The 27389-nt window shown below is 51.6% G+C and overlaps 4 protein-coding genes across 6 annotated transcripts in view; 1 reads left to right on the forward strand and 3 right to left on the reverse strand.

Annotated features, from left to right (window-relative positions):
* Positions 1-1009: 1009 nt before the first annotated feature.
* Positions 1010-9988, reverse strand: TBCB (tubulin folding cofactor B). Of its 2 annotated transcripts, none has more exons than XM_016220968.2 (6): positions 9833-9988; positions 9319-9462; positions 5609-5705; positions 4699-4890; positions 2345-2417; positions 1010-2189 (listed from the first exon to the last, which is right to left on the reverse strand). In XM_016220968.2, the coding sequence occupies exons 1-6, from the start codon at positions 9944-9946 to the stop codon at positions 2075-2077; spliced, it is 735 nt and encodes a 244-aa protein (XP_016076454.1). In that variant the 5' UTR covers positions 9947-9988; the 3' UTR covers positions 1010-2074. The 2 variants fall into 2 exon arrangements, with proteins under 2 accessions (XP_016076454.1, XP_016076455.1); XM_016220969.2 differs by having other exon boundaries at positions 9867-9921.
* A 209-nt stretch (positions 9989-10197) lies between these two features.
* On the forward strand, positions 10198-11802 carry POLR2I (RNA polymerase II subunit I). 2 transcript variants are annotated; one of them, XM_016220979.2, is made up of 7 exons: positions 10198-10265; positions 10344-10674; positions 10752-10806; positions 11087-11160; positions 11241-11315; positions 11428-11479; positions 11701-11802. In XM_016220979.2, the coding sequence occupies exons 2-7, from the start codon at positions 10616-10618 to the stop codon at positions 11761-11763; spliced, it is 378 nt and encodes a 125-aa protein (XP_016076465.1). In that variant the 5' UTR covers positions 10198-10265; positions 10344-10615; the 3' UTR covers positions 11764-11802. The 2 variants fall into 2 exon arrangements, with proteins under 2 accessions (XP_016076465.1, XP_016076464.1); XM_016220978.2 differs by lacking the exon at positions 10198-10265 and having other exon boundaries at positions 10279-10674.
* Positions 11803-11804: 2 nt separating this feature from the next.
* Positions 11805-13711, reverse strand: OVOL3 (ovo like zinc finger 3). Its single transcript, XM_016220974.2, is given in 4 exon segments — positions 11805-12066; positions 12526-12727; positions 13479-13574; positions 13577-13711. Coding segments are annotated over 4 exon segments (642 nt in total). The 3' UTR covers positions 11805-11857.
* Positions 13712-15325: 1614 nt separating this feature from the next.
* Positions 15326-27389, reverse strand: part of WDR62 (WD repeat domain 62) — a 41384-nt gene continuing 29320 nt past the window's right edge. Inside the window, exons 21-33 of the mRNA XM_087827215.1 lie at positions 25519-25571; positions 23968-24186; positions 22571-22695; positions 22136-22239; positions 21663-21773; positions 21248-21382; positions 20848-20959; positions 20596-20734; positions 20455-20515; positions 19620-20288; positions 18916-19073; positions 18502-18799; positions 15326-15801 (exon numbers count right to left, since the gene is read on the reverse strand). Coding sequence (XP_087683341.1) covers positions 18536-18799; positions 18916-19073; positions 19620-20288; positions 20455-20515; positions 20596-20734; positions 20848-20959; positions 21248-21382; positions 21663-21773; positions 22136-22239; positions 22571-22695; positions 23968-24186; positions 25519-25571 — 2150 coding nt within the window. The 3' untranslated portion in view covers positions 15326-15801; positions 18502-18535. The remainder of the gene's footprint in view (positions 15802-18501; positions 18800-18915; positions 19074-19619; positions 20289-20454; positions 20516-20595; positions 20735-20847; positions 20960-21247; positions 21383-21662; positions 21774-22135; positions 22240-22570; positions 22696-23967; positions 24187-25518; positions 25572-27389) is intronic.

Raw genomic sequence — 27389 nt, forward strand, 5'->3', positions numbered from 1 at the left:
AAATTCTCTACAGGTTCAAATGTTTCTTACATTGCCCTGACCAGGAATCTAACCAGCAACCTTTCAGTGCATATGATAACACTCAACCAACTGAGCTACTCCAGCCAGGCAACACATGCTATATTACATACTGTATCCTTACAGTAAGTGTAGACTAAAGGGGCCACATGCTAACCTGACAAGCTCAGGGAAGCCTGCATGGCGGCCTTGCAAACTGAGACCTAAAGTAGCCACAAAGGATGGTCTGAAGTTTAAAAACTTTTTAACCCAAGAGCAGTTTATGGTGAGTAGTCATGTCCTAGGCCTGCATCTTCCCTGACAAAGGTCAATCTTTAGCTTAACTGAGTCTGTCCATTTTCTTTTTGCATCTACAATAGCATCTTTGGAATATCAAAGTAATTTTCCTTTTTCCAGACCCTCAAAGCACAGGCACCACTCTGCAGAGACCACAAATTCCCTCATTGTTACTGAGTTAATTATTGACTATCAACTATCCTGCACCCACCTATATAAAATATGTCTATCATTTTACTTTTCACCCAATCCCAGAGGTTTCCTTGCTTTGCTTTCTCCCACCTCCCTAATCTATCACCAATGTATTTCATGTAACCCACACGTCTCCTCTTGATTGTAACGTATAAAATAAGGTGCAAAACTGCCATTCTCTGGAGCATTATCTCAATCTGGTGAGATTTTGCTTCCTGGGAATTGTCCACAGTTTGGCTCAAATAAACTCACAAAAATCCTCTATAGGTTTGAACGTTTCTTTTTTTTTTAATATATCTTTATTGATTTCAGAGAGGAAATGAGAGAGATGGAAAAATCAATGATGAGAGAGTCATTGACCGAGCCCGCAACCCGGGCATGTGCCCTGACCGGGGATCGAACCCTGATCGCCTGGATCCTAGGTCGACGCTTAACCACTGAGCCACGCCCAGCGGGGTTGAACATTTCTTACGTTAACTAAAGTAAGCTAGAGAAAGGAAAATGTTAAGAAAATAAGAGAAAATACATTTACAGTATTTATTGAAAAAGATCTGTGTATAAGTCAAGCCCAACCCATGTTGTTCAAGGGTCCCCCACCCACAGGGACTATGGTAGAACTACTTGTTAACCCCCAATATCCCTTCTCCCCAGTTTCTATAGTATAGGAACTTCTGATATTTAGCTAGGAACATGGCTGCCCAGAGTAAAAACATTTCCCAGCCTCCTTTGCAGTTACAAGTGGCCATGAGACAAAATTCTAGCCAGTGAAATAGGAATACATTTTGAGTTGTACATATATATTCCTAAAGACAAGGGGTATTCTCTCCTCCCTGATCCTGGTGCCTGGAGCAGATGAGGTGGAAATCATGAGGAGATGGGAGAGCAATAAGATATATGGAGAAGAAGACTGGCCTCTGACATGGAGAGGTCACCACATTAGCTCTTATGATTACATAAGTCTTTACATGGACAGGAAAACTTCAATCTTGCAAAAGGCTACTATTACTTTGGGCCTATTTGTCATAGCAGCAGAATATTGTATATTGTATTAACCAATAAAGGGCAGAGAAGAGTTTCATGGGCCTCCAGCTACCAGCTAGGACATAAAGCCTCACCCTGCCCAACTCTACTTTGCTCAGCCCCCTATTTCACCCTCACCTACCCAGCTGCCCCCAGCCCTTCATATAATCACTGAGTCCTCCAAAGGCTTCCCAGTCTGGCAATTTAAAAAACTTTTTAAAAATTTTTATTTATTAATTTAAGAGAGAGAGGGAGAGGGAAAGGGAGAGAAAGAGAGAAACATTGATTTTCTGTTCCACTTATTTATGCATTCATTGGTTGACCCCTATATGTGCCCTGATGGGGGATCAAACCCACAACCTTGGCATATGGGAATGACACTCTAACCAACTGAGCTACTCGGTCCGAGGGCTAGGTCGGGCAAATTTAATACACGTTTCAAAAGTCAATGGCAAGAACAAAGTGAATAAAATAAAAACGGGAACGGGGAAGAGAGCCATGGGCACACAAAGGGAGGGGTGATAAGTGGGCGAGTTAGCTGGAGCAGGAGGATGCCCTTCCTTGGGCATCACATCTCATCCAACCCGTAGTCCTCCTCAGGGAAATCCCCCACGGTCACAACTGATGGCTTGAAGAAGGCACCGTACTTGGCCTGGCATTCAAAGTAGCGTTTCCCATTCACACTGCAGGGCATGATGGAATAGTCAGTGGTCAGAGCTCCCAACACTGTTCCCCCCAGATGCTGGGATGGATAGGCTCACCCAGTAGTACATGCATGCACTTACACACATGCAAGGACAGACACAGGCAGACACACAGACGCCTGAATACTTATTACCTGCCATCATTTTTCCCTAGTGGCTCATCGAAGCGAACGCCAATCCAGTAGCCAGGCTTGAAATCTGTGAGTCCTACCAAGGGGAGAAATGCCAATGAAATCTCCACACACAGCTCATCCCAGATTTGTGCCTGCCCCCTGATTCTAAAGCCAGTCTTGGTGAAAATCACTCCTTACTAGGAACACTGCGATCTCCTGCCCAAATATGGTAGCCCCCTTCACTGGTCTTCCTGCTCCTACCCTTTACCCCCTATCCATTTGACACTCCTAGCCAAAGGGGTCTTTGTAAAAATCAAAGGGAAATAGCACCACTGCCTTAACCAAAACAGCTCAAGGCTGCCCATCCCACTCAGCATAAAATCCACACTGCTTATGGTCAAATGATTTCTGACAAGGGTACCAAGACAATTCAATGAGAAAATAATAGACTTTTCAACAAATAATACTGGGAAACTAGATATCCACATGTAAGAGAATGAACTTGGACTCCTACCTCACACTATACACAAAATCAACACACAATGAGGTAATCAAAGACCTAAATGTAAGATGTAACACTACAAAACTCTTAGAAAGAGGGGAGGGAGGTGGAAGAGGGTATGGGGGGATAAATGGTGATGGAAAATAAAATAAAGAAAAAAAATCAGCTGAGATTTGAAAAAAAAAAGTGTGTGTATATATATGTATATATGTGTGTGTATGTGTGTGTGTGTGTATATATACATACATATATATATATATATATATATATATATATATATACACATACATATATATGTATGTGTGTGTATATATATATATATATATATAAAAACTCTTGCCCGGCCAGGCATGGCTCAGCAGTTGAGCACTGATCTAGGATCCAGGAGATCACGGTTTGATTCCTAGTCAGGGCACATGCCCAGGTTGTGGGCTCAATCCCCAGTCAGGGGCGTGCAGGAGGCAGCCAATCAATGATGACTCTCTCAAAATTAATGTTTCTATCTCTCTCCCTCTCCCTTCCTCTCTCTGAAATCAATAAAGATACGTATATATATTTTAAAAACCCACAACTCTTAGAAGAAAATACAGATGCCCTAGCTGGTTTTGCTCAGTGGTTAGAGCACTGGCCTGTGGACTGCAGAATCCCAGATTCAATTCTAGCCAAGGGCATGTACTTCGGTTGCAGGCTCAATCCCCAGCCTGGTTGGGGTGAGTGCAGGAGGCAACCAACTGATTTTTTTTCTCTCTCCCCGACCCTTCCACTCTCTGAAAAGCATGGAAAAAATAACCTTGTGTGAGGATTAAAAAAAGAAAATATATATCCACACAAAAACTTATACAAGAATGTATATAATGCCCTGGCCACTGTGGCTCAACTGGTTGAGCATCATCTCATGTGCCAAAAGGTCATGTGTTCAGTTCCCTTCCCGGTCAGAGCATGTGCCCAGGTTGCAGATTTGATCCCGTTGAGGAGCACGCAGGAGGCAGCCGATCAATGTTTCTTTCATTTATATTTCTCTCTCTTTTTAAAAAAGAAAAGGAAAGGAAAGAAAAGAAAACAATGGGGCGTGGCAGCTAGTGGTTATGGGGTTTCTTTTGGTGATGAAAATGTTCTAAAATTGATTGCGGTGTTGGTAGCACAATTCTGTGGACATACTAAAAACCAATGAATGAATACTGTACGCTTTAAATGGGTAAGTTTTATGATATATGAATTATATCTCAATCAAGTTGTTATAAAAAAATAAAACCCACACTCCTCTACTGTCTCCAAAGCCATGTATGGTATAGCCCTGCTCATGCTCCTGACCTCACTTACCTGCCCCTCCCTCACTCCCCACTAGCCATGCTGACTTCCTTTCTCTGCCTCAAACAGGTCAAGTTTGAGACAAGTTTGTTTCTGCCACAGCCCTTGCACTCACTACTCCCTCTGGCTGGAAAACTCATCCCCCCTTTTCACCTGGCTCACTCTCCTTCCTTCAGGTAGCCCTTCCCCCAGGAAGCACTCTGGATTCCTCTCAAGGAGAGGTCTGGGACTTCCTCTCCACTCACACAGCTTCCTATGCTTCCCTCATCCCTGCCCTGATCACTTCAGCCTGTGCTTTCCCCATCACAGCCCTAAAAATTCTGTGTTTCCTCATCTTAGCTCTGACCACTTTTGCCTCAGAACTAACCACTCTGGCCTCCACTTCCTCTATCACAACCCACATCATTCCAGCTCTGCTTCCCAATTCCCTGCCATGAACACTCTGAGTTGTCACTGTCAGCTGCTGCGTGTCCCTTCTGTTAAATTGGGATTTCCTTGAGGGATGGGTCCCCATCATTGCCCACATCAGGCAGGGCACGGCATAAAGCCTCAGTGGGCCACGTACCTACATACATGATGGTGCCCCGGCGAGGGGGCTGCCCAGGTGCCCGCACCTCACAGCGGCTGCCCACAGGGATGGCACTGGCCTGGGCCTTCTCCTCTGCTAGGCGCTGGCTGGTCTCGGCCTCTTGCTGTGCCCGCTCCTCTTCATTGTATCGGCCTAGCTTGCTGCGCTTCAGGAAGGAGCGGACTGAGTCTGTGGGTGGGGTGGGGGGTGGGGGTCAGACACAGTCTCCCTGGTAGAGCCTCTGGCCTAATGGGATAAACTTCCGCTCACACAGGGCTAACATTCACAGAGAAACTCTTCTGTTCTAGGTGTCAAAGGGCTGTCATCCAAGCCCCACAAGTTTCCCACCATAGCCCTGGCCTCTCCCCAGGCTCCTTGGGCCCTTCCCAGAATCCAGAAACTAAAAGGAAGATTTCTGTGTCCAGCTTTTCACCCCATCTTCCCACATCCCTTCAGTGTCACATTCGCTTCCATCCGTCCCCTGAATCCTTCCTCATCTTCCCCATGACTGTACGGATCACCACACTGCCCTATCCACTCCCCATATTCTACCACGCTGCCCCATGTAACTCTGACCACTCTCCCCACGCCTGATCCCACCCGACCTCCCTCTAATGCCCCTTCCGCTTTCCCATGCAGCTGTCTGCCTGTCCACAATCCCTCACACCTCCCAGCCCTCATTCATACCCTATGCCCTTTCCACCCCACTGCTCTCCCATGCCCTCATCTGTCCCCACACCAACCTCACCCCACCCCTCCACTCTCCCTGCCTATCTACACCCACTGCCCACAGCACCAATTTCCCCCCAATGTCCCTGTCTACTGTCTGCCCCCCAACACTACCACCCACCTGCACACACTCCTTTTGGCCTCCACATGCCCCCATTTATCCCCATGTGCCCCATACCTTGCCTCTGGTCGTAGGCTTCTTGTGAGATGCTGTATTTCTCCACCTTGGACACATCCTCATACTCCCCAAGGCAGGCACCACTGTGGTCAATGACCTGTAGTGACAGGAGGGGTCAGAGGTGACCAGGGTCTGGTCAGGGAGGCTTGGGGTATTGGGGGGGGGGGTTCAGTTGCACATGGGAGCATTCCATAGACTTAAAACTCTCCCATATAGGAAAAACTATATTCTACCCTCACTCTATCCCAGCCTTCTCTTATCTCCTGAGCCCAGCAGAAAGGATGAGAGCAGGTATCTACACTAGTCATCTCCCTTTTCTCACCCCTATCCAAACCCTGAAAGCTGGATCTGCCCCACACGCTGGCATCAACATCACTGATGGCTCTCAAGTCATAAGAACCAAAGGATGGAGCTCAAGTCTTGCTCATGAACCCTCTAGGCAACACATCTGTCCTCTGTGGGCCTCTGAGATCCTCCTAAGCTGGCCTCAACTTCTAAACCCTGGAACATCTCTTCCTGTACCACCCTCAATGTTCATTAATTCATTGCTTGCTGAGCTCTTCCAAGGTGCCCAGTTGGGCCCTGTGCTGGGTGCTAGGGACACAGTACAAAAATAGATAAATGCCTGCTTGGAGAATGACCATAAACAAAGAGGCTTAAGGAGCCTGGGAAGGTAGTCAGGGAAGGCTTCCAAAAGGAGAGGATGTCTGACTCAAGGCCTGAAGGATAAGAAGGAACAGGCACAAAGTCCTGGGTATAGATTATCTTTAGCCCTTTTGAGAAACATCAGGGAGGTGAGCATGGGTGGTGTGGAATAAACCAGGGACAGTGGAAGACACTACGAATCACTGTAGACTTTGCTTTTACCTAGAATAAGGTGCAGCCAGGGAGGCTCTGAGCCAGGATCACTCTGACGTGGCTCTGGTTCATAGGCTCCCTCTGGCTGTATGTGAAGAATAGACTGTGGGGGTGCGAATGGGGGCAGGAGAAGAGAAGAGGCTCTGTGATGTCCAGGAGGGAGCGGATAGAGGCTGGGCCAGGGTGGGCAGTGGAGGGGGCGAAGAGTTTAGATTCTGGACAGGTTTTGTAGGTGGAGCCTACAAGGGTTTGCAGACAGACTGGATGTGGGTATGAGAGAAACAGAGGGGTCAGGAAACACTCTGAGGTGTTTGACCTGTTGGCCTGAACCACTGGGCTAACAAACCAAAAGAGAAAAGGCTTTTACCTCTGGTCAAGGGTCAGTAAGAATTTCTACTTTCTATATTAGGGATTTTGTAAGTTTGAGGTTGCTGTTATTTTAAGCAACATATACAGGTAATATTTATAAACAGAAAAAGGTTTAGAAAAACTAAAAATTTCCCAGAGACTCCACCTCTGGGAAACCTTCCTTGAATGGCCTCAGAAGTCAGAGGTCTATCTATACCTGAATCCATGTTTGAAAGCCTCCTGTTTGAGGATACCACCACCCATGCCTGGCCCACCAGCATCCCTAGGCTGAGGCTGCCCAGGGCAGCCCGGTCTCAGTGCTGTGGTCTATCCATATAACGCTCACCTACAGTCCTGACCCACTCTCACCCTACCACATCATCTGGACTATGGAAGTAGCCTCCTCCCTCATCTCCCTACTCTTTCTACCCTCCAGACTGTTCCCCACACAGAATCAGAGAGGGTCTGGGAATACTTCAGTCAGACAGGGGCTCTTCTGACTCAGAGTCCTCCCTTGGCTCCCACTTCCCTCTGCCATAGGAGTAGCTGCTCTTTAGTTCCTTGTACCCACAATGCTCCCTCCCAATCCAGTGTATTTTAAAAAAAATTTTTTTTATTGATTTCAGAGAGGAAGGGAAAAGAAGGAGAGATAGAAACATCAATGATAAGAGAGTCATTGATCGGCTGCCTCCTGCACGCCCCCTGCTGGGGATAGAACCCAAAACCCAGGGCATGTGCCCTGACCAGGAATCAAACCGAGATCTCATGGATCGTAGATTAACACTCACCGCTGAGCCACACCGCCTGAGCCCATCTCAGAGTGTTTGCACATGCTGTACCCTTCTGCAGCACTCTTTTCCCTTCTCCAGTTAACTCTTCCTATTCAGGTCTCTGCTAAGGCAGCACCCCCTCTAGGAAGCCCTCAATGATGGGTCACCTCCATCAGTATAGGATCTCCAGCTCCTCGATCTCTTCCTACATGGTCTTCACCTTACTGACCCTTCACATTTGTTCCTGTGAATATTTCGTTGACATCTATCTCACACTGGACAGAGCTAAACAGAGACCTCAGATTTGGTTCACAGCTATACACCTGGTGTAACACAGATGCTCAACGAACCGTTACTAAATAAATGAGATTAAAAAAAGAACTGGTTCTCTAGGCACACTGATCAGGAGTCATGCAGACTGAGGTTACAATTCTAGCTATACTTCATCCTTAAATTCCATCTTAAAGCTACATTTTCTCTTGTGCAAAATAGGGTTAATTACACTATCTTGCAAATTTTTTTTTTTCAATCCTTACCCAAGGATTTTTTTTTTCATTGCTCTTCAGAGAGAGTGCAAGGGAGAGAGAGAAAAAAACATTGATGCAAGAGGCACACATTGATTGGTTGCCTCCCACACACACCCCAATGGGGCCTGCAACCGAGGTATACACCCTTGGCCAGAATCGAACCTGGGACCCTTCAGTCCACGGGCCAACACTCTAACCACTGGGACAAAGTGGCTAGGGCCCAAGTCTTATTTTATAGACTCAACTCATCATCCAACGATTCACTGAGCATCCTTTCTGTGCCAGGCATTGTTCCAGGTGCTAAGGGAAAATGCACAGTATGTCACCGGACGATAAGAGCTAAGGACAAAAATCAAATAAATCGAAAAAGGAGGAGGTTTAAGTTTTACACTGAAGCCAATGAGGGCTTCACACTCAAAAGTTGACATTTAACCCGTCTGGGCGTGGCTCAGCGGTTGAGCGTCGACCTAGGATCCAGGCGATCGGGGTTCGATTCCCGGTTAGGGAACATGCCCGGGTTGTGGGCTCGATCAATGACTCTCTCATCATTGATGTTTCTATCTCTCCCTCCCTCTCCTTTCTTCTCTCTGAAATCAATAAAGATATATTAAAAAAAAAAAAAGTTGACATTTAAGTAATGACTGGACAGAATGACTGAGCCACGTGAGCACAGAAAAAGAACCGTTCAGGCATAGGATGTAGCACACGCAAAGGCCCCAAGGTAACCTCACCTGGGATGCTGAGATGTCTGAGGAATATGGCAGGGGGGAGGAGGGGTAGTGAGGACCGAGAACATGATGTGAGCTGATGCATTCCGGGGGGGTGCTTTGTGTTCCAGCTTCTCCCAACACATCTCATCTTTTACCCTGATCCACCTCAAACTCTAGGCCTCTGTACACTCTGCTTCCTCCAGCTGGCATGCCCTTCCCCCCTGTTCTCCTAAGTCACCCTTTAGGTCTCAGCTTAGGCTTTAGAGAGCCCCTTCCGATAATCCCAGGTGGAGTCAGGCACTTCTTCGGGGTGTAGCAGTCCCCTGGGCTTGCCCCAGCTCAAACCACTCTGGCTGTCACTGTCTGGTGATGGGTCAGTCTTTCTCATACTGGAATAGAGGCTCCATGTGGGCCTATCTTGGTTATCACACAGGGCAAAGTATGGCAAGCATCTGTTAAACAAGTGAACGGAGAGTAGGGAGGTAGGGAGGTCTCACATGGATGCGGCAGCCGTCATCTACGGGGTATGAGCCCAGTAGCGCATCCTCCTGATCCATCTTGCCGTAGAACTGCTCGTCGGCTCCATACAGCTCAAGTTCCATGCAAGACGCAGGGCTGCCCACCACCAGCTCTAGTTTACACTGCGAAGAGTAGAGGATGGGGAGAGGTGGAGAGGAAGGCCGTCAGTGCCCCCACCCTCTGCCCTGACTCTCCGCCCCTTGCATCAATAACCATCACCCCATCCTTGCTCCTCCAAGAAACCCATAATTTTTGGACCCAACTGGTTATCCCTGGCCATGCCCCCTCTGCTCTTGCCCCCGCCCTGTGAAACCCTGATTTCCCCAGGCCCTGCCCCCTTCTCTGGAACCTCCGGTTCCCTGTGGCCCCGCCCTGCTGAGGCCCGGTCCCCAATCTCTGCAACCTCGGCTTATTTCTGGCCCCTCCCTGCGATCGGTAGCCCCTCTATTTCTCCTTTGCCCCACCCCTCCCGACCCCGCCCCACGGCCACACCTTGAATTCAGCTATCGTGAGGCTACGACTGTACCGCTTCTCGGAGCGAAAGCTGTTGAGAGAACTGCTGATGAAAACGGTCACTGTGGGCGCGGATAACCCCGTCACCTCCATCTTGCCGCGCACCGAGCCGGAGTGCAGCCCAGTCAGCCGCCTCACACCGGCTCCGCAGCTGCCGCCGCCACCGCCTCTGGGATATCAGCCCCGCCCCCTGCTCCCAACCTGGCCAATCCGCGCTCTCCTGCAGGGAAGGTCCACCAATCACCGCCGTCCCCTCACCCCCGGAAGCGCTCCCCTATTCTTAGTTAGGCCCAGCCAATCCTGAGAGGCCTAACTTGGGGCAGTTCTTCCAATAGCAGCCCGGGAAATGGGCCGGACGGGCGAGGGCTGAAGCCAAGAGAAGGGACTGGCAGGAGTTAGCCCCGCCATGAAGGTAAGCTCGCGCATGTGCACTGGCCTTCGGCCCCTGCTGAGAGCATGGCTTCTTCAGTTACGCTCAGTGCTTTTCCAGGTAGTGACGCGTCCTATTCCCGGCTCGCGTACCGTCCGATTCTGTAAACTGGGGAAACGAGGCCCACAGGTCGAAGCAATTACTTTAGGATATCAAAAGGTTGAAGCAAGTAATTAATCAAATCTCAGCTCAGAGAACCGAGCAAAGCCGCTAGCAGCCACTACTTGTGTGCAGCTCCGCCCCTCTTTAGGCGAAGCAGCGAGGCCTGACCCTTCCCGCGACCCGTCGTGGGGCGGGGCAAGCGCGGAAGGCTTGGCGGGCAGTGCTGCGCTATGGAACCAGACGGGACCTACGAGCCGGGCTTCGTGGGTATTCGATTCTGCCAGGAATGGTGAGGCCGGGGCAACAGGTGTGGAAGGGAAGCCAGTAATGGCCCCAGGACTGAGCTCTGACCTCCCCTGCCCACAGTAACAACATGCTTTATCCCAAGGAGGACAAGGAGAACCGCATTCTGCTCTACGCGGTGAGCGCGAGCCCGCGGGTGCCCCGGTGTTCCCCACGGGTCAGCCCGTTCCCATCGTGACCCCTCCTCCCTCTTCGGCCCCAGCTGGTTCTGGTCTCTTCCCTCTCGAAATGAACCCGGCTTCCCCGTCTTTCCCAACCCCGAAGTGATTCTCGATACACCCCCTTACCCCATCCTCGAGACCCCATCCCCTAACCATCCTCTCGGGGAAAGACCCTGCCCGCCCAGTCCTGTCGGGGATCTCTCCCTGACCCCCTTCCTGCCCCACGTCCTCCCGCAGTGCCGGAATTGTGATTACCAGCAGGAAGCCGACAACAGCTGCATATACGTCAACAAAATCACGCACGAAGTGGAGTGAGTGCAGGACTGGAGTTTAGGGACGGGGTTGTTGGGGCCCCTGTCAGAGCATAATTATTCCTCCTTCCCTCACTCAGCGAACTGACCCAGATCATCGCTGACGTGTCCCAGGACCCCACGCTGCCGCGGACCGAGGACCACCCGTGCCAAAAGTGAGCCCGCGGCTGTATTAGGGAGGGAGAGGGGCTCGTCCCCCCGGGTGGAGAGGGGAGGCGGCTGGAGGGAAGGGTAAGGTAGGCTCTGAGTGGCTGACTGTCCCCTCAGGTGTGGCCACAAGGAGGCGGTGTTTTTCCAGTCGCACAGCGCCCGAGCCGAGGTGAGTGGCCTGAAGAAGGCTTTCTGGATAGCCTGTGTTTGGTCCTTCCTGGGAGCGGGGATACCAATATTGAGGGGAGCCTGCCCTTCCCGGTGTCCTGAGCTGGGCCCTGAACAATGGGGAAGGCCCCATGTTTTTGGGAGTGAGGCTTTGCTGGATGGAGGTTCCTTGTGCCCTCCCCGGGGTCCAGACCCTTCCTAACCGCGTATCCTTTCTGCCAGGACGCCATGCGCTTGTACTACGTGTGTACGGCCCCTCACTGCGGCCACCGCTGGACCGAGTGAACCCCCCCTCTCCACGTGTAATAAATGCTCTGTTCTGTGTGTGCATGTCCTGTGTTTATTTGCCTCTCATGGGTTGGAGGCGGGATTCAGAGTCTCAAGCAGCGTGGTGCAGGGCACAATGCTGTGCGTAAGCGTCGGGCCTCGAGCTGGTGAAGCCACAGTCCTCGCACACATGCAACTTCTCACGGCGCTCACGGTAAGCGTAGCTGGCCGGCTGCCCGTGCACCTTGGCAAGATGCGTTTCAAGCGAGCAGCGCTGTGTAAATGCTTTCCCGCAAGCTCTGCAGTGGAATGGGCGGATCCCTGGGCAGATAGGTCGAGGGGGAGAGGACAGACAGGGCAATGACCTCCAGACCAAAGCCAACCCACCTTGCCCTCTGAGCATTCCCCCATTCCTACTCCAAGTTCTGCAGACTCCACCTACATCCCACCATCTGCAGCCTCAGTGCAAACATGGGCCAGACACCTGTGTCCAGGATGTTCCTTCCCCTGGAGCCAGGAGTGTGGAGGGAGGCTTTCCCTTGCACCCTTCTATCTGGGACCTGAATCCTGTAACCAGTACCTGTCTTTACTCTATACCCCTCAGCAGGCCCCTACCCCAGCACCACCTTACACCCACTTGCTTAAGTATGTAGTGCTCCAAGCTGAGTCTCAGCTCCACAAACACAAAAAATTAAAATTCTACACCCAGGGGACCTCCCTCCATTTTGTTCCATCCCCACCCAGGACCCAGCACCCCTCCATGTCCCTGCTGCAGCTCACCAGTGTGAGTCCTCATATGGCGCTTGAGGTCAAAGGCATCGTGGAAGCCCTTGCCACAGCAGTGGCACACGTGGCGGCGTGCAGGGCTGTGGCACTTGAGGTGCCTTGTCAGCATGCGCTGCAACGGGAAGGCCTTGGGGCAGAATGGGCAGCCAAGCATCCCAGGGTCCCTGGGAGTGGTGACCAAAGTCCCCTGCCTGGGCTGTGGGAGGGACATGGGAGTTACACACACACACACACACACACACGGAAGCAAATGGAGAGCCTAGAACTTGGAACCAGGAGGTCTGGGAAGACAAGAGACTGTGTGTGTAAATGCCATGCTTTCTCCAAGGTCCTCCCTGATCAAGCCCCACTGCCCTTTGTTTCTTCAAAGTACATACTATCTTCCAACATATATATTTTTTCTAATTTTATTGCCTACCTACAGCTGCCACCAGATCATAAACTCCAGGAAGGATGGAATTTTTGTCACTCCTGCTAAATACCTGTTGCTTAGAATGGTTCCTGGTTTTCAATAAATACTGAAATAACCTTGAACACAGTTACATTTGGCCAATGCTGTCCTTCCAGTGCATACACAGAATATCCCTTCTGAAAGGCCCCAATCTCATCCCCATCCCCATCCTGCTCCTGTCACTTTGGTCCTCTAACACAAAGCAAATCACCATCGACTGGTGGCTTGAATTCTGTTCTGCCCCATGGGACAGAGATCCCTAAGGGTAGGAGCTGTGGCTGCCCACCTGGGGAAATTGTGCTGGGATGAAGGCTAACAGCTCGCTACTAAGAAAGGAAAGGCTTTCCCAGCAGAGAGAACAATGGGTGGGAAGGTCCTGAGGCTGGAGGGACATGGGCAGTGGGCTTGGGGAGTAAGGGGCAGTCAGGTTCTTTTGAGGCTGAGAGTGGGCAGGGGTGAAACTGAGCAGGGTCTTGGGGACCATCTGCAGACTCACCGCTGCCCAAGAGTCCCCAAGGCCAGAAGATTGGTGTGCTGGTGGCCCCTCCAGGCTACTGCAATCTGAGAAGAGAAGCCAGACGGTGATGCTTTGAGTCTTCACTGCCCCTCAACTCCAGGCCTAGTGAGGGGCCCACCTGGGACATAGGCATCTCCCCGGAGCTGGTCAGGCAGGTGGCCCCAATTGGGTGGTTGCAGACGCCTACTCCTGACCAGGAAGGCACGGGGCATCACCTCTGGGAATGGTAAGATGGTTACACACACACACACACAATGGGGCTGCCTCTGCCTGCTGTCAGACTTCAGCTGAGGATGACCATCCCAGGTGGAAAGGGAGGGGGCAGCCATGAAGGAGCCTCCATTCTCTCAATGCAAATTTCATGACGGGCCAGGGAGCAGACTTAGCTGGCTCCAGTTACCTTGGGGCCCGCCATTCCTCCCCCTTCCATGACAGATTCCTGAGAGCAGTCTCCAGCCTCCAGAGGCAGACAAGCTCTAGGACCCACAAAGAGGTCAAGCAAGGGCAAGACTGCGGCCTAGGCAGCTCTTGGGGTGGGGAGAGGAAACAGACTCCAGAGATTTGGGGTGTCTTCCCATATTACCAACAGGGCCAAGGACCTAAGGGTCTGTTTGCCAGGCAAATCAGTCACTACCGGCTGTTTCAACAGCCTGCTTGGTTATTCAAATCACAGCAACTGTCTGAGGACTCAGGGGAGGGGGTGACTGTGATTGCCTGTTCCAGAGGATGGAGGGACAGCAGGTTCTAATAAGTAAGGACAGTGAGGATCCAGGCTGTGCATCTTCAAGCAGGAGCTCCACCTCTCTGATCTTTAGATGCCCAGAGAGATGTTCAGCCGGAAGCACACTGTTCAGGTGTAGCAGGCATTAAAACACTGGTTTGTTAATAGTTCAGCTCCTAGTGACTGCCTGGAACACCTCTCCCACTCTCCCACACTCCAGAAACAGCCAGGGGCTCCGAGGACCTTACCTCAGCACTCTGGCCAGGCTGTGTTCTAGACTGGTCATTGGCCTCTTAACCAAGGGTTGAGGATTTTGAACATTCCTCATGCAGTTACTTTCTCTCATTTATTCACCCAATAATTCTCTGAACTCCAATTATAGACCAGGTCTAACTCAGCACTGAAAACAAACACATAGCTTAGTTCTTGGGGGAGACACACCAATGACTGCCCAGAATGACCAAGGCATGATGGGGGAGGCACAGGCAGAGTGATCCAAACTGATGGGGAGAATCCGGAGGCGGAGAGGGTGAACTCCTGGTCCAGCCTGAGGGTTGAGGGATGACTTCCTGGGCATAAGCCCTGAAGGAAGAAGAGGGTTAGGGTGAAAGGAGAGTGTTCCCAGCAGAGGGAGCAGTCCATACAAAGGCTTGGTGGTGAAAGAAGCAATATTTATTCATTTCTTCACACTCCCTAGAGTGAGTCCTGCTGATTCATTTCGGGGAGCAAGGGAGGCAGCGCTGAGAGTCTGCTAGCCCAGACCTTTGCCACTGTATCTCTGCAGGATCTGGGCCTAATGAGTCTCCCTATCTCTGGATTGTGCTGAAGAGCCATGCAGATGTGGGGAGAATGCTGAGCATGGGATCTGGCATGGGCTGACAATATAAACAGAGGAAGCAGGAAGTCTTGAGGGGTGGGTGGCTAGGCAAGCATCTGAGTTTCAATTGACCAATCTGTAAAATGGGTTTTTTTCATTGTTGACACTATTACAGATGCCCCCTATTTCCACCTCCCTTTGCCCACCTCCACCCAGCCCCTGCACACGCACACGCACACACACACACACACACACACACACACACACACACACACACACACCCCATCACTACACTGTTGCTGGTGTCCATGGGCCATGCATACATGTTATTTGGCTAATCTCGTCACCGTTTTTTATTTGGTGCCCCTCTCCCCCGCCCTGAGATCTGTCAGTCTGTTCTATGTATCCGTGCCTCTGGTTCTACTTTGTTCTTCATTTTGTTCATTAGATTCCACATATAAGTGAGATCACATGGTATTTGTTTTCCTCTGGCTTAGTTCGCTTAGGATAATAATCTCTAGGTCCATCCCTACTGTCACAAAGGCCAGGAGTTCCTTCTGTTTCACAGCTGTATAGTATCCCACCGGGGGTTCTAAGTGTCGCCGTCTCACAGTTGTCGGGTTTCATGCACAGGGCAGCCCAGTGTCTAGGCTGCACGGTGTGGAGTGCAGGGGCCAGGCTGCCCTGAAGAATGGGCTGGTGAACGGGAGCCGTTCTTTTTCTGCCTCGGTGCCCAGTTCTCCAAATTGATTCCTGTGTTGTTGCTGAAAACAATCAGGGGAGAAATCTGGGGTTGGGTGTCCTTATTTGCCCCCAGACTCCCTTTCTGCTGCCTGCCCTGTGTGGTCAGCATCATCTGGGCTCCTGTGCCCTCTGGCTTCCAGTAGGGTTTGAACAATGGGGAGCCCTGTAGATGTGGGGATTCCAATTCCCTCCCTGTGAGGTTGCCAGGGACACAGGTCCCCTCAGGACAGCCCTCTCTCCAGGATTTGCTCTCTTGGGTTTCACTTTGCTCCCTTGTGCCTTGTGGTCTAGGGTGGGGGTGTGACAGCTCTCCTCTGGTACCAGGTCTGAGGTGCTGTGGTTTCAGTCTTCCCTGCCCACTCCTTTGCAAATGATTCCTTCACGACACTGAAATATCCCATGTGAACATGCTGCCCTCTTCCCGCTGAGATCCTGTTGTTCCATAAACTGCCTACACACACATTCATCGGCAGTGGTTTCTTAACCAGCTCTGTTGTCCAATAGAAAGTTTGGTCCTTCTAGGGCTGAAGAGCTTGGCATTAGAAAGTAGAGGGTTGCAGACGTCTGGATTCTTTTGAACTACCAGCCCACCTCCTTTTGCGCTGAGAACCCAATTTTAAGCAGCATGCCCAGCACAGAAGAGATGGTTGGTCCATGCAAATCAAATCAACCTCCATTCCCATTGCCTGTGGCTGCTCTGAAGGAGGAGTCTAGGAAGGCTTTGCAATTCCCCCCCCCCCACTACCCTGGTGGCTGCCCTGCTTTGTGCCTTTGCTACTGGCTGGGTAGGGGTGTGCTGCTGAGTGCATGGTAGACACGTTGCAATTGTGAGGGCCTAAGCTGGAGGGTGAAACTCAGGTTCACAGAGAGTGACAGAGCAGAAACATAATCAAGAGCAACAAATGTCCCTACACATGCGCCCCTCTAAGTCCGGTGTTTGCTAATTGGGAGTTGAAGGCTTAACTATAATACAGGGTGGGAGAAAGGATAATTCTCACGAGGGACGCAGCCTCAAGTTGGTCTTCCGGGTGTCCAGGAGCTGGATGCCAAACCTTGCCTCAGGGATCTTAGGTGACTGCGGCCAAGCTAGGCAGGAACAAGAATGGGTCCTCCTGTCTTCCTGGGGTGGCCTGTGGGCCTGGCAGAGGTGCAGTTCAACTACAAGCTCTGGACCACCTGGGCTCATTAAGGCAGGAAGAGGGAGCTTTGAAAACAGATAAGACTGGGCATGTCCCCAAACACCAATATTGGGGACTTTATTGGGGGGGGGCGGATTGTGTTGTGAATGTTTCTTGGATTTAAACATCATGAAGCAACAAGGCCCTGCCTGGCACTCTCCCACTGCCTCTCTCCCCTCGCTCACTCTATTCCAGCTGCCCTGGCTCTGTTACTAATCCTGAAGTGTACCTTTGACCCTCCCATGGGGCCTTTGCACCGGTTGTTTGGTCTGCCTGGATACTTTCCTGAGGTGTCCACATGGCCTGTGCCCTCTATCAAGCCTCAGCTCAAATGTCACCTCAGAAAGGCCTTTCCTGACACTTCAACCAGCACAGTGAATTCCCTCAGTGACTCCAGTTATTTTAATTCTTGTGAGTTTTGCTCTCTAGAAGGTGAATGCCGCAGGGGCAGATGCTTTGTTTGTTCTGTTCTTCACTCTACCCGTGACATGTAGAACAGTGACAGGCACCTGGGCGCCAGCAGGACTTTTTTTTTTAAAACTGCATGACTGGTTCTGATGTGTGTCAATGTTTATGGAGGCAGCAGTGGGCCATGTCCTCACGTTGAAGGATCCGGCTCTGCCACCAGGCAAGCCTAAGTTAGAGTTTCAGCTCTACGGGACCCTGGGCAAGACACTGGATCTCTCTGAGCCTGTTTCTGGTGGGCCATGACCATCAAACAGAGCAGGGAGGAACTCAAGCAAGTGGGGGTTCAGGCCACAACAGCACACATGGTAGGACTGTGCTTTAGGAGAGGGCTTACCCCTGCTGGCTTTCTTTTTACACACTTGGGACAGTGGGGGCTTTTGTGGTCACAAGAGTGGCCCTCTCAGCAGACATGCACGTGGCTAGATGCCTGTTGCCTGGGAAAGCTGGTATCAGTGCGGGGAGCTCATGGTATGTCGAAGCTGGACACAGTCCTCCTGCTGGGGAATTACTGTCCCAGCTGCTAGGTGGCCTGGGCACGCTGCCAGATTGTCCAGTGGATAAGCCTGTTTGTCTCTCCTCAACTTCCCCTGCTGCAGATGGGGACAGAAGCTTGGCCCAGGGGCCAGTGGTGTGGTAGTACATGCACTGATATTCAGGGTCATGCACATGGTGGTTGCAGCAGCTCCAGTGGGTTCTTGGGCATCAGTATGGGGTAGGACAGAAGGACCGGCCGGTCCCTCTCTGGGGTACAGCTGGGACCCACTGGGCAAGGACCACATGTGATTCCTTAGCAGCTCAGTGGGCCGGGGATAATAAGCAACAAAGGAACCTGGTACAGGGATCATTATCACTGCAGTTCTAAAACTTCTTGGGAATGTTGGTCTCATGTTGCCATTGACAGATTCTGAGAACTGGGCCTACCATTGGGGCTCATGAGAGTTCTCTGGGCTGGTCCACCAGAGCACCCCCTTCCACCCTCCCTCCCTGCATCCACCTGAAGGGGGCTTTGTGGATGTGCCAGGATAGGCACCAGGAACCATTCCTCCAAGTTGTCAGTTTATTTGCTTAAAATACCTATTTCATCAGAAAATAGCAGGGCTGCTGGCCCTCAGTCCCCCTGTGCCTTCCTCCGCACGGCCTGCACCAGCAGCTCTGAGTAGTGTTCCAGCAGGGCACGTAAATCTGGGCTGGCCAGGGGGCACAAGGTAGGTGGGGAGGCGGGACCTGAGCTGGGCAGGGCCTGGGTGGGGGCCACATCACTCCCAACCAGCCAGTCATTGGCCTTTAACTGGCTGTGGATCCAAAGGAAGGTCGAGGCCAGCTCAGTCCGTGCCTGCCGCTGTGTGGTACTCAACTGGCCACTGGAGACCATCTGCAAGGGGTGCCAACCTTGTTACGAACCACCCAGACCAGAAAGTCCCAAGGCACCCCACCAGAAAGTCCCAAGGCACCCCCTCAGCCCTCCCCTGACCTTAGGGCTTGGCTCACCAGGTGGTAAAGGTCCAGGGCTTCTTGGAAGGCAGTCTGAAGTTTGTGCACGATGGTCCCCACACTGCTCAGGTCAAGGGGAGCTGGGGACAGGACTCTGGCTGGCACCCCAGGCTCTCCCCAGTGTCCAGGGCTGTCCCGGACCACACTGAGCACGTCTAGGGGTAAAGGGGAGGGAATAAGAAAGATACCTCTACTTTATAGCTGGTCTAAGAGAGGTCAGGGTGGCTGGGCTGATCCCAACCGTTGTCCCTCTGCCTGGAATACTTCCCTCAGCTCCCCAGGCTCCCTTCCCTCCCCTCCTACAGGTCTCAGCTCAAATACCACCTTCTCTCCATAGCCTTTTCTCACCATCCTGTTTAGAACTGTAACAACTGCCCCCACTTCTCATTCCCTAGACCTTTTCTTTTATTTCTCTCCTTAGCACATATCACTTCCTGATACACTTAACACTTTCCTCAGAATTTAGTTTGGGCGTCTTCCCCAATTAAGGTGTCAATTCTGTCTGTTGTTTACCACCACATCCCAACCATGTCCTCAGGGGATAGAACAAAAAGCCCAACACAAACAAAGTGCTCACTAAATAGTTCAGTAAAGAACAAATGAATGGCACAGCCCCTGTGGCCAGGTCAAGTGCCTACCTTTGGAGCTGTTACATGGGATGAGCTTAGGAGACAACCCCTTATCCCAAGGGTGATACTCACCAGGTGTGAGCTCCAGGAAGGAGGTGATGCTGCCAGGTATGGCCTCTGGAAGTGGGGGGCTGTTGGGATGGGCTGGGGTTTTGAGGGGCTCAGGGGCCAGGAGAAAGGTAGAGTTGTGGAGCCTCAGGGAGCTCACATCTACGGGGCTGGGAGCCAGGAAGCTAGCTGTTGTGACCGTGACATCGGGCCGGGTGGCCACAGGTTCCTGGGACCAGACACAAGTAGTGGGTGGCTCCAGTGGGGGTGGGGACAGTAAGAGCCTGTCACAGACACTTGACAGGGTCTGTTTGAGGCTGGCCCGGGCTTCATGGTTGCCCCGGGAGGGCAGGGCAGGCTCTTGGCCCTCGCTGTCAAAACTGGGCGCTGCGGAGGTAGTGATGGCCTGAAGCTCCTGGTCCAGGGAGGCCAGCTTCCCCATGGATGAGGGCCTGCAGAGGGGTCTGGTCAACTCAGCCAGGACAGAATCCTCACTTTCCTCAAGGGAGCTGCTGCGTGACATCTTGGCACGCGGGCTGGCAGTGGCCTCTATGTAGGAGCAGGGAGAGGGAGTATGGAGGTCTGGAGTGGGCAGGGCTATGGGTGTCAGAGGCTTTCTGTCTGTGGGCAGCACGGAGGAGGAGGTGACAAGGAAAGCTAGGCCTGTGAGGCAGGGGGCCATAAAGAAAGCAGCTGGTTCACTCTAACAACCAAGTGGCAGAACTGATAGACAGGGCCCACCCCAGGATGGCTGCAGGGTCTGAGTGGACCCTGCCCATCCCCACCCATGGTTCAGCTGGGCACCCAGGGTCATTTGCTGAGAAGCCCAGGGCTATTTACCAGGGATGGTGACACTCACTTAGTGGGCACCAGGCCTCCAGGGTGTCAAGGGACTCCTTGGCTTTTCCCCCAGAGAGGACCTGCAAGCATAGCCATGAGGTGAGGAAAAGGCCTCCCAGCTCCTAGCCCTACGTCCTGAGAAGGTGGCCCAAGTACTCACATTGGTCCTGCCTGGGAAGGCGTAGCCAGTACCTGCTCTCAGGGGCTCTGCTCTGGGCTGGTTCCCCCCTAGGCCTATGAGTTTGACCTCCGGGGGCTTCACAAGGTGCAGGGGCCGGGAAAGGAAGGTGTGGTTGGGCCTGCGGGGAGGAAACCAGGCAGCTATGTCTGCCCTGTGGGTGCCTGAGAGGACACAGCCCCACCCTGGGGGAATACAGGAAGCTGGAAGGTTCCCTGGTTCACCAGTTCCTACCTGGATGTCTTCTGGAGACGGGAGAGGAACTGGGCTGAGATACTCAGCCTGGGGTTAAAAAAGTCCTCATCTGCAGAGGCCGTCACCTCTCTCAGCGATCTGTGAAAGAGCTCTAGGGGAAGATGCCAAGGGAGACCTCAGTCCCTGCGGCCAGCCAGCCCTAGGTCCAGCAGACCCACAGAGCAGCAGGCAGATCCTTAGAAACCCTCCCCAACAGACAACACAGAGCAACTGGAGCAGGAGGAGGAAACTGCAGCTCAGTCCTTAAGATAAAGCATACGCCCTCCCACCACCCTCAGCAGCCCTGCTAGGGAAAGGCTAACCCAGAGGTGCCCACGCTGAGCCGAGCACTGGATGGCCCACCCAGGCCCAGGTAGGGCTGACAGGGGCAGGGCCCTACCCTCAGGGTGGGCGTCAGTAAGCGTCTCAAAGTGGTGGCGGAGAAACTTCTCTTGCTCAGGGGTCTGGGGCAGGGAGCCATTGGATATGCCTGCCACCTCAGGCCGAGACAACTCCTCTGCAGTTCCTGGGCATTCTGTGGAGGCAAAGCGGGCAGGCAGAAGAGAACCTTCAACACTACTGGTTATGGCAGACATCCTGACAAAGACATCAAGCAGTTAACAATGGAGAAAGCTGGGCGAGCCCAGCGTACACTGTTGCCAGCAGGCTGAGGAGGAAAGCCTAATGGCTCTGTCTCCCAGGTGAGGCTCTGTGGGCACCAAGTGTAGGGCTGATGTGGGTCCAGTGTGTATGTATCATGACCATCCCCTAAGCCAGGCCCATGTACAGCCCTTCCTCGAGTCTGGTCTGTTTACCTGGTATGGGGGTCATTGTCATGTCAAACCGAGGATCTGAGTCCAGCTGTGGAGGGGAGGAATGGATGGTGGCAAAGGTGCACTCCAAGTAGGCCTCTGAATTCTCTGAATCTAAAGGAGCAGGGAGGGGAAAGTAGGGGGTCAGATGCCCAAAGTCAGGCCCTTTTTGGGTGAGTCAGGTAAGTGGCTCAGTTTCTTTGGACTTCAGTTTCCCCATCTGTAGAATGAGGATGATAATACCCGGCCCCTATTTTTATGGACCAACAAGGTTATACTTAGAGGAAGTGGCAGAGCTGGGCTGTCAACAGGCAGATGGGCTCCAGAATCCTTTGGTAACATCAAGGACCATGTCTGTCTTCTGCAACAGACTCTTAAGTTTTAGGAAGATTGGGTCAAGGTCATCATCAGTGCACAAAATGAGGCCTAGCAGGACAAATAGACTACGGCAGGGTCCTTGCCTGGTCCTCACTCACCCGCAAGTTGGCTCTGATCCTTTGAGCCCATGGAGGAGACCCTGAGATAGGAGTCACCTGGCTGGTCTCCAGACTCCCCCTCCACCTCTTCGGAGCCATACTTGCTGCAGTGCCAATAAGTGAGGGAATGATAACATGCTAGTTAGTAGACAGCTGGTCCCTACCCAGAACCCTGAGGCATTGGTACCCTGCTCCTCTTGGGCACACTATCTTGCCTCCCCTGCCTCCTGCAAAGGCTCCCTTCCCCAGGAGTCCCCTGCACCTCCACCTAGAACTGTGGAAACAGGCTGCAGGGCTGGGCTCCTGCTCCATCTGGGCGATATTCCTTCCTCCCCAATCCCACAGGCCCACTGAGAGAGCAGTTCTTCCAGAGTGTGCCCATCAGCAGAGGCTTCCTCTTCAACTAAGGCTCCCTTTGGTGCAAAGGACACCCACCTGTCTGTCCCTGGAAGTGTCACCTCTGCCTCCAGGGAGCTGATGACCTCTCTGGCTTCAGAGGACTCCTTCTGTAAGGGCAGGAAGGAGGGATTCCTACAGCCATCTTCCTGGGGACTCTCTGACTGTGGGGTGAAGGGGCAGAGCCATCAGAGGCAGCTGTGGCAACCAGGGCCCTTGCAAGCTTCTAAGCATTACAGTAAAGAAGTTGGGGGTAACGGCAGCCCCACTGTCGGATGCTCACTGTACACCAGGGCGTGGGCCAAGCTTTTGTTCACCATGAGCTCACTCCATGCCCATCTGCACTATCATCAGCCCCTTTACAAATAAGGAATAGGTATGGCTCCAACTCTCTAAGCACCTATTCATATGAAGGTCAAAAACAGGCAAACCAGTCCACAGTGAGAGGTCAGAATGCTGGTTACCCTGGGTGGAAGTACTGACCGGGAGGGGCACAGGGGTCTCCCTGGAGGTAGAAAATGCTCTAAATTTTGACCTTGGTGCATATACATAGTTATATATACAGGTAACAATTCATTAAGCTATATACATAAGATTTGAGCACATAACTGCATGTATATTATGCCACAATAAAAAAGAAAACATATAATAGGATAAAGAAGGACTTTATTTGGAAAATAATCAAATAAGAGCTAAAATTGCTCCAGCACCTCCAAGGGGACCCAGGCCCTGTTTTTAGCACTGGATTCCTGTAAAAGTTCTCTGAGAACTTTTTTTTTTTTTTTAATCCTTACCTGAGAACAAGCTTAGAGAGAAGGGAGAGGAAAAGAAAGAGAGAGACAGAGAGAAAACCCTGATGTGAGAGAGTAACATCAATCAGCTGCCTTCCGGACGCCCTCCGATTGGGGGTCAAACCCGCAACCCAGGTATGTGCCCTGACTAGGAATCGAACTGGCGACCTTTGTGCACAGGACGATGCCCAAGCAACCGAGCCACTCCGCCGGGCGCTGAGGGCTATTTTTTAATGACCATTTTAAGAAATCTTTTTGGTCACCTTTTAAAAAAAAGGTCTATATTTTTGAAAACTGAAGCCCAGAGAGGCAGCCCTTGTTCTAATTCACACAGCTGGGAAGAGGTAGGGCCGGGCTCCACTTGTTCAAATGCCCACCAACTCAGGCACAGGCCTGCTCTTGGGCCTAAGCTCTTAAGCCCCAAAGTGACCCACCTCCTAGATTCCTGGTCTGCCCGAGGAAGTCTCACTGTGCACCAGGCCTGGGGCTCACCCTCCTGCCCTCTACCATCTCAGGTAATCCTCTCCTGCCCCTGGAGTGGGACAGTCAACCCTATTTTCAAAATGAGAGCCCTGAGGCTCCAAGTCCTGAGCAGACAGTCATGGTGCAGGGGCTCCAGGCCAGGCTGGAGCAGGAAGTCCTTACCTCACTCAGCAGGCCTGCTAGGCTCTGTGGCTCCACTGGATCCAGAACGGAGTCCTCCAGGCTGTCGGACTTCAAGGGGGTGAAGTAGCAATCCAGGTCACCGACATCCAGGATGGTCTTGAGCGGCTCCTGGTCAGCCCGCTCTGCCCAGCGGCCGTGTGGCTGATAGCTGTGCTTGGTGCGGAAGGCTGAGCCATCCACCATGTCGTCATCTCCTAGCTGAGGGCGACGAGATGGTCAGGCAGCCAGCCACGCAATCACCCACTCCAACAAGGGCCAGGGCCACTGCACGGGCCTCATCCAGTCCCTTGGCTTTAAACACTGCTCAGAAAGAACTTCCAGAAACCTATCTCCAGCCTGCACCTTGCTCTTAAATTTCAGAGGTGTACATGCGACAGCTCTACAGCGCCACATGGATGTTTAGTGGATATTTCAAAGTAAACATGTTGAAAACTGATCTTTCCCTTAAACCTGCTTTTCCTAAAGCCTTCCCTATCCTAGCTGTTCTTTCCAGCTGCTCAGGCCCCAAACCTTGAGGTCACTCTTCATTCCTCTCTTATTCTGTCCCTCATACTCCACACTGTATTTCTTCAGCAAAATCTGTCACTATTGCCATTCAGACACATCCAAGATACAGCCACATCCTAGCCCACCCTGGCCCACCCCACCACTGCCTACTGCCAAGACTGTTGCTTGAGAGACAGTGGAGGGTGGGTGTTTGAGAACTCAGGCTCTGGAGCCAGCCTGCCAAGGGTCCATCCCATGTCCTCTAAGTCCTAGCTGTGTGACCTTGGGCAAGTTACTTAACCTCTCTGGGCCTCAGTTTCCCTATCTATGAAATGGTGATATGAAAAGCTCCTACCCCAATGAGAATTAAATAAGATAATACATGTAAAAGACTTAGAACAAAGCCTACACAAAGCAAGTGTACAGTGGTTATTTGTTGAATGTAATTTCAATTGTAATATACAATAAGGGGAAGCTTGGGGGCCTGAAAGAGTGTGGCCAGATGCCCTGACCTGGTCTGCAGGGACAGGAATGGCAGAAGGTATTTCCCTGTAGGCTTTGATCTGAGGTCTGACTTGTTCCTAAAATAAACCCTCCAACCTAGTGTTTAGGAATCTGCTACCAGCTTCTAACCCATCAGCTCCTAGTCTGCCCCTCCTCCAAGATAACAATCATTCGTTCAATTTTAATATTTTCCTTCTCAATTTTTTTCCTCCATAGCACTTACCAGCTCCCCAAATAGTTTACAGTGGATACTGTCCCTCTCCTACACAATAAAAGGAGCTTGTGAAGGCAGAGATTTTGTCTGCCTTGTTCACTGTTGTGTCTAATGGCCAGAACAAGGCCTGGCAGAGGGTAGGTGTTCAGTAAATACATGTTGCATGAATGAAGGGCTATCTAAGCTGAAACTAGAAGGGTGATGGGGTTCTCCAGGGAAAAGAGAGACATGGAAAGGGAAAGGGGCTCCTAGAAGAAACCAGGGCATGAAGGAGGGTGCCCCTACTCTGCCAGCCCCCAGGCATCACAGTCTCCAGGCAGACTCACCAGCCGCTTTGCCCAGAGCGGCAGCTTGCCATTGGTCAGCAGGCACTGAGGATCTGAAGAGACACGAAGAATCCATGAGAAGAGAATAAACAACCCAACAGAGGACTGGGTGGCACACGCAAACGGGCACTTCTACAGCACCGTGCAGGAGGCACACATGCCCAAAACGCCCAGCCTCGCTAACAGTCGGAGAAATGCATATTTACACAGTGGGATACCTTCTACCCATAAGATTTGACCAAAATTAAAATGCTTCACACTATCAGATGGTGGCAGAAACATGGGGAAGGAGGGCTTAACACTGACTGCTGGGTGAGGCAGTAGCTGGATTTGGAGGGCCCTTGGGGTTCTCTTTGAAAAGAAAGAGTGTGCTAACCCCAGGGCCCAGCAGTGCCAGTCCTCGGCTTCTGTCCTGGAGAAATAGTCATACACGCACAAGGAGGAGGCCTGGAGCAGTCAGCACAGCCTCCTCCACAACAGCATAAAGTTAGAGAAAACCTAAATGCCCACCCAGAGGGTAAAGTAAGGTACCCTACTATGCTGCTGGTTGAAAGAAGGGGGGCTCTGCTTTATATCCACCAACATACAGGTGGGTAAGATCCTTTTGAGAGGAAAAAGATACAGAACAGTATCTGTGGTATAATACAACTTATGGCCATACATATATTTCCTATGGATATGTACATATGCATATTAATGTTCATGAAAAGGTCTATAAGGAGTCACACCTGGAGAGGACATTGGATGGGGAGTGAGGGTGGTGACAAAGAAAAGTAACTTATCTTGATTTTTTTTCATAGCTGAATTTTTTAAAAAAATAATTTTTAAAAATTGATTTCAGTAGGGAGGGGGAGGGGGAGGGGGAGGGGGAGGGGGGAGAGCGGGAGGGAGAGGGGGAGAGGGAGAGGGGGAGAGGGAGACGGGGAGAGGGGCAGGGGGAGGGGGAGGGGGAGGGGGAGGGGGAGGGAGAGGGGGAGGGAGAGGGAGAGGGAGAGGGAGAGGGAGAGGGAGAAACATCAATGATGAGAGAGAATTAGTATCGGCTGCCTCTTGGATCAAGGCCGCAACCCGGGCATGTGCCTCCAGGATCATGGGTTGATGCTTAACCACTGAGCAACACTGGCCGGGCCCATGGCTATATTGCTGTTGCCACCAAATAGCCATCCAGTTGGCCTGTGCCTGTTGGCCCCTTGCTGCTGGAGCCCACCACCCACACTAAAAGCACCTAGTGCTAATCACTATTCCCAGCCTCTCTCATAGACAGAGCAATCATAGCCAGTGGGACCTGAGAGAAGTCCATCAGGGCATTCTGGGAAAAGGTTCCTCTCTGAAGAAGATTCTAGGAGGAAATGTCCTATTCAACCATGCTTCTGATACATGGAATTCACCTTGCAACCATGAGGGCCTATGCCAAGGAGATATGCAGAGGCCAGAAATTAACAGAGGGCCTGGCTGTTTATAAAGTCATTAAGCTACTACTCTCCCTTTTGCCTGAATTACAAAATTTGTTCTGTCTTCTGGTTAGCATGCTCTGTTTTTTTCTGGGACATCTTTACACCCCTCAAGGAAAAGAAAAGTCTGCCTCACAGCAAAGCCAATATGGGGAAAAGCAGATCCAAGAGAGAGAAAAATACATTCCTTTAACATCACCTGGCTGTCTGGATCCAGCTATGCCTGAAGTCAATCCTCTCAAATTGTCAGGTACATGAGCCAATAAATTCTCTTTCCAGCTTAAGCCAATGACTCTGGTTGTTATTATACTTAGAGAGTCCTGACCAAAATATGATTATTGAGCTTCAATATGTGGCAGGCATGAAAACAAAGTAGTGGGTGAAACCCAGCAATGACCCCTATACTGACAAAGGTCAAAA

This window comes from Miniopterus natalensis, chromosome 18 (genome assembly GCF_054644295.1).
Source record: "Miniopterus natalensis isolate mMinNat1 chromosome 18, mMinNat1.hap1, whole genome shotgun sequence".
NCBI classification, from domain to species: Eukaryota; Metazoa; Chordata; class Mammalia; order Chiroptera; family Miniopteridae; genus Miniopterus; species Miniopterus natalensis.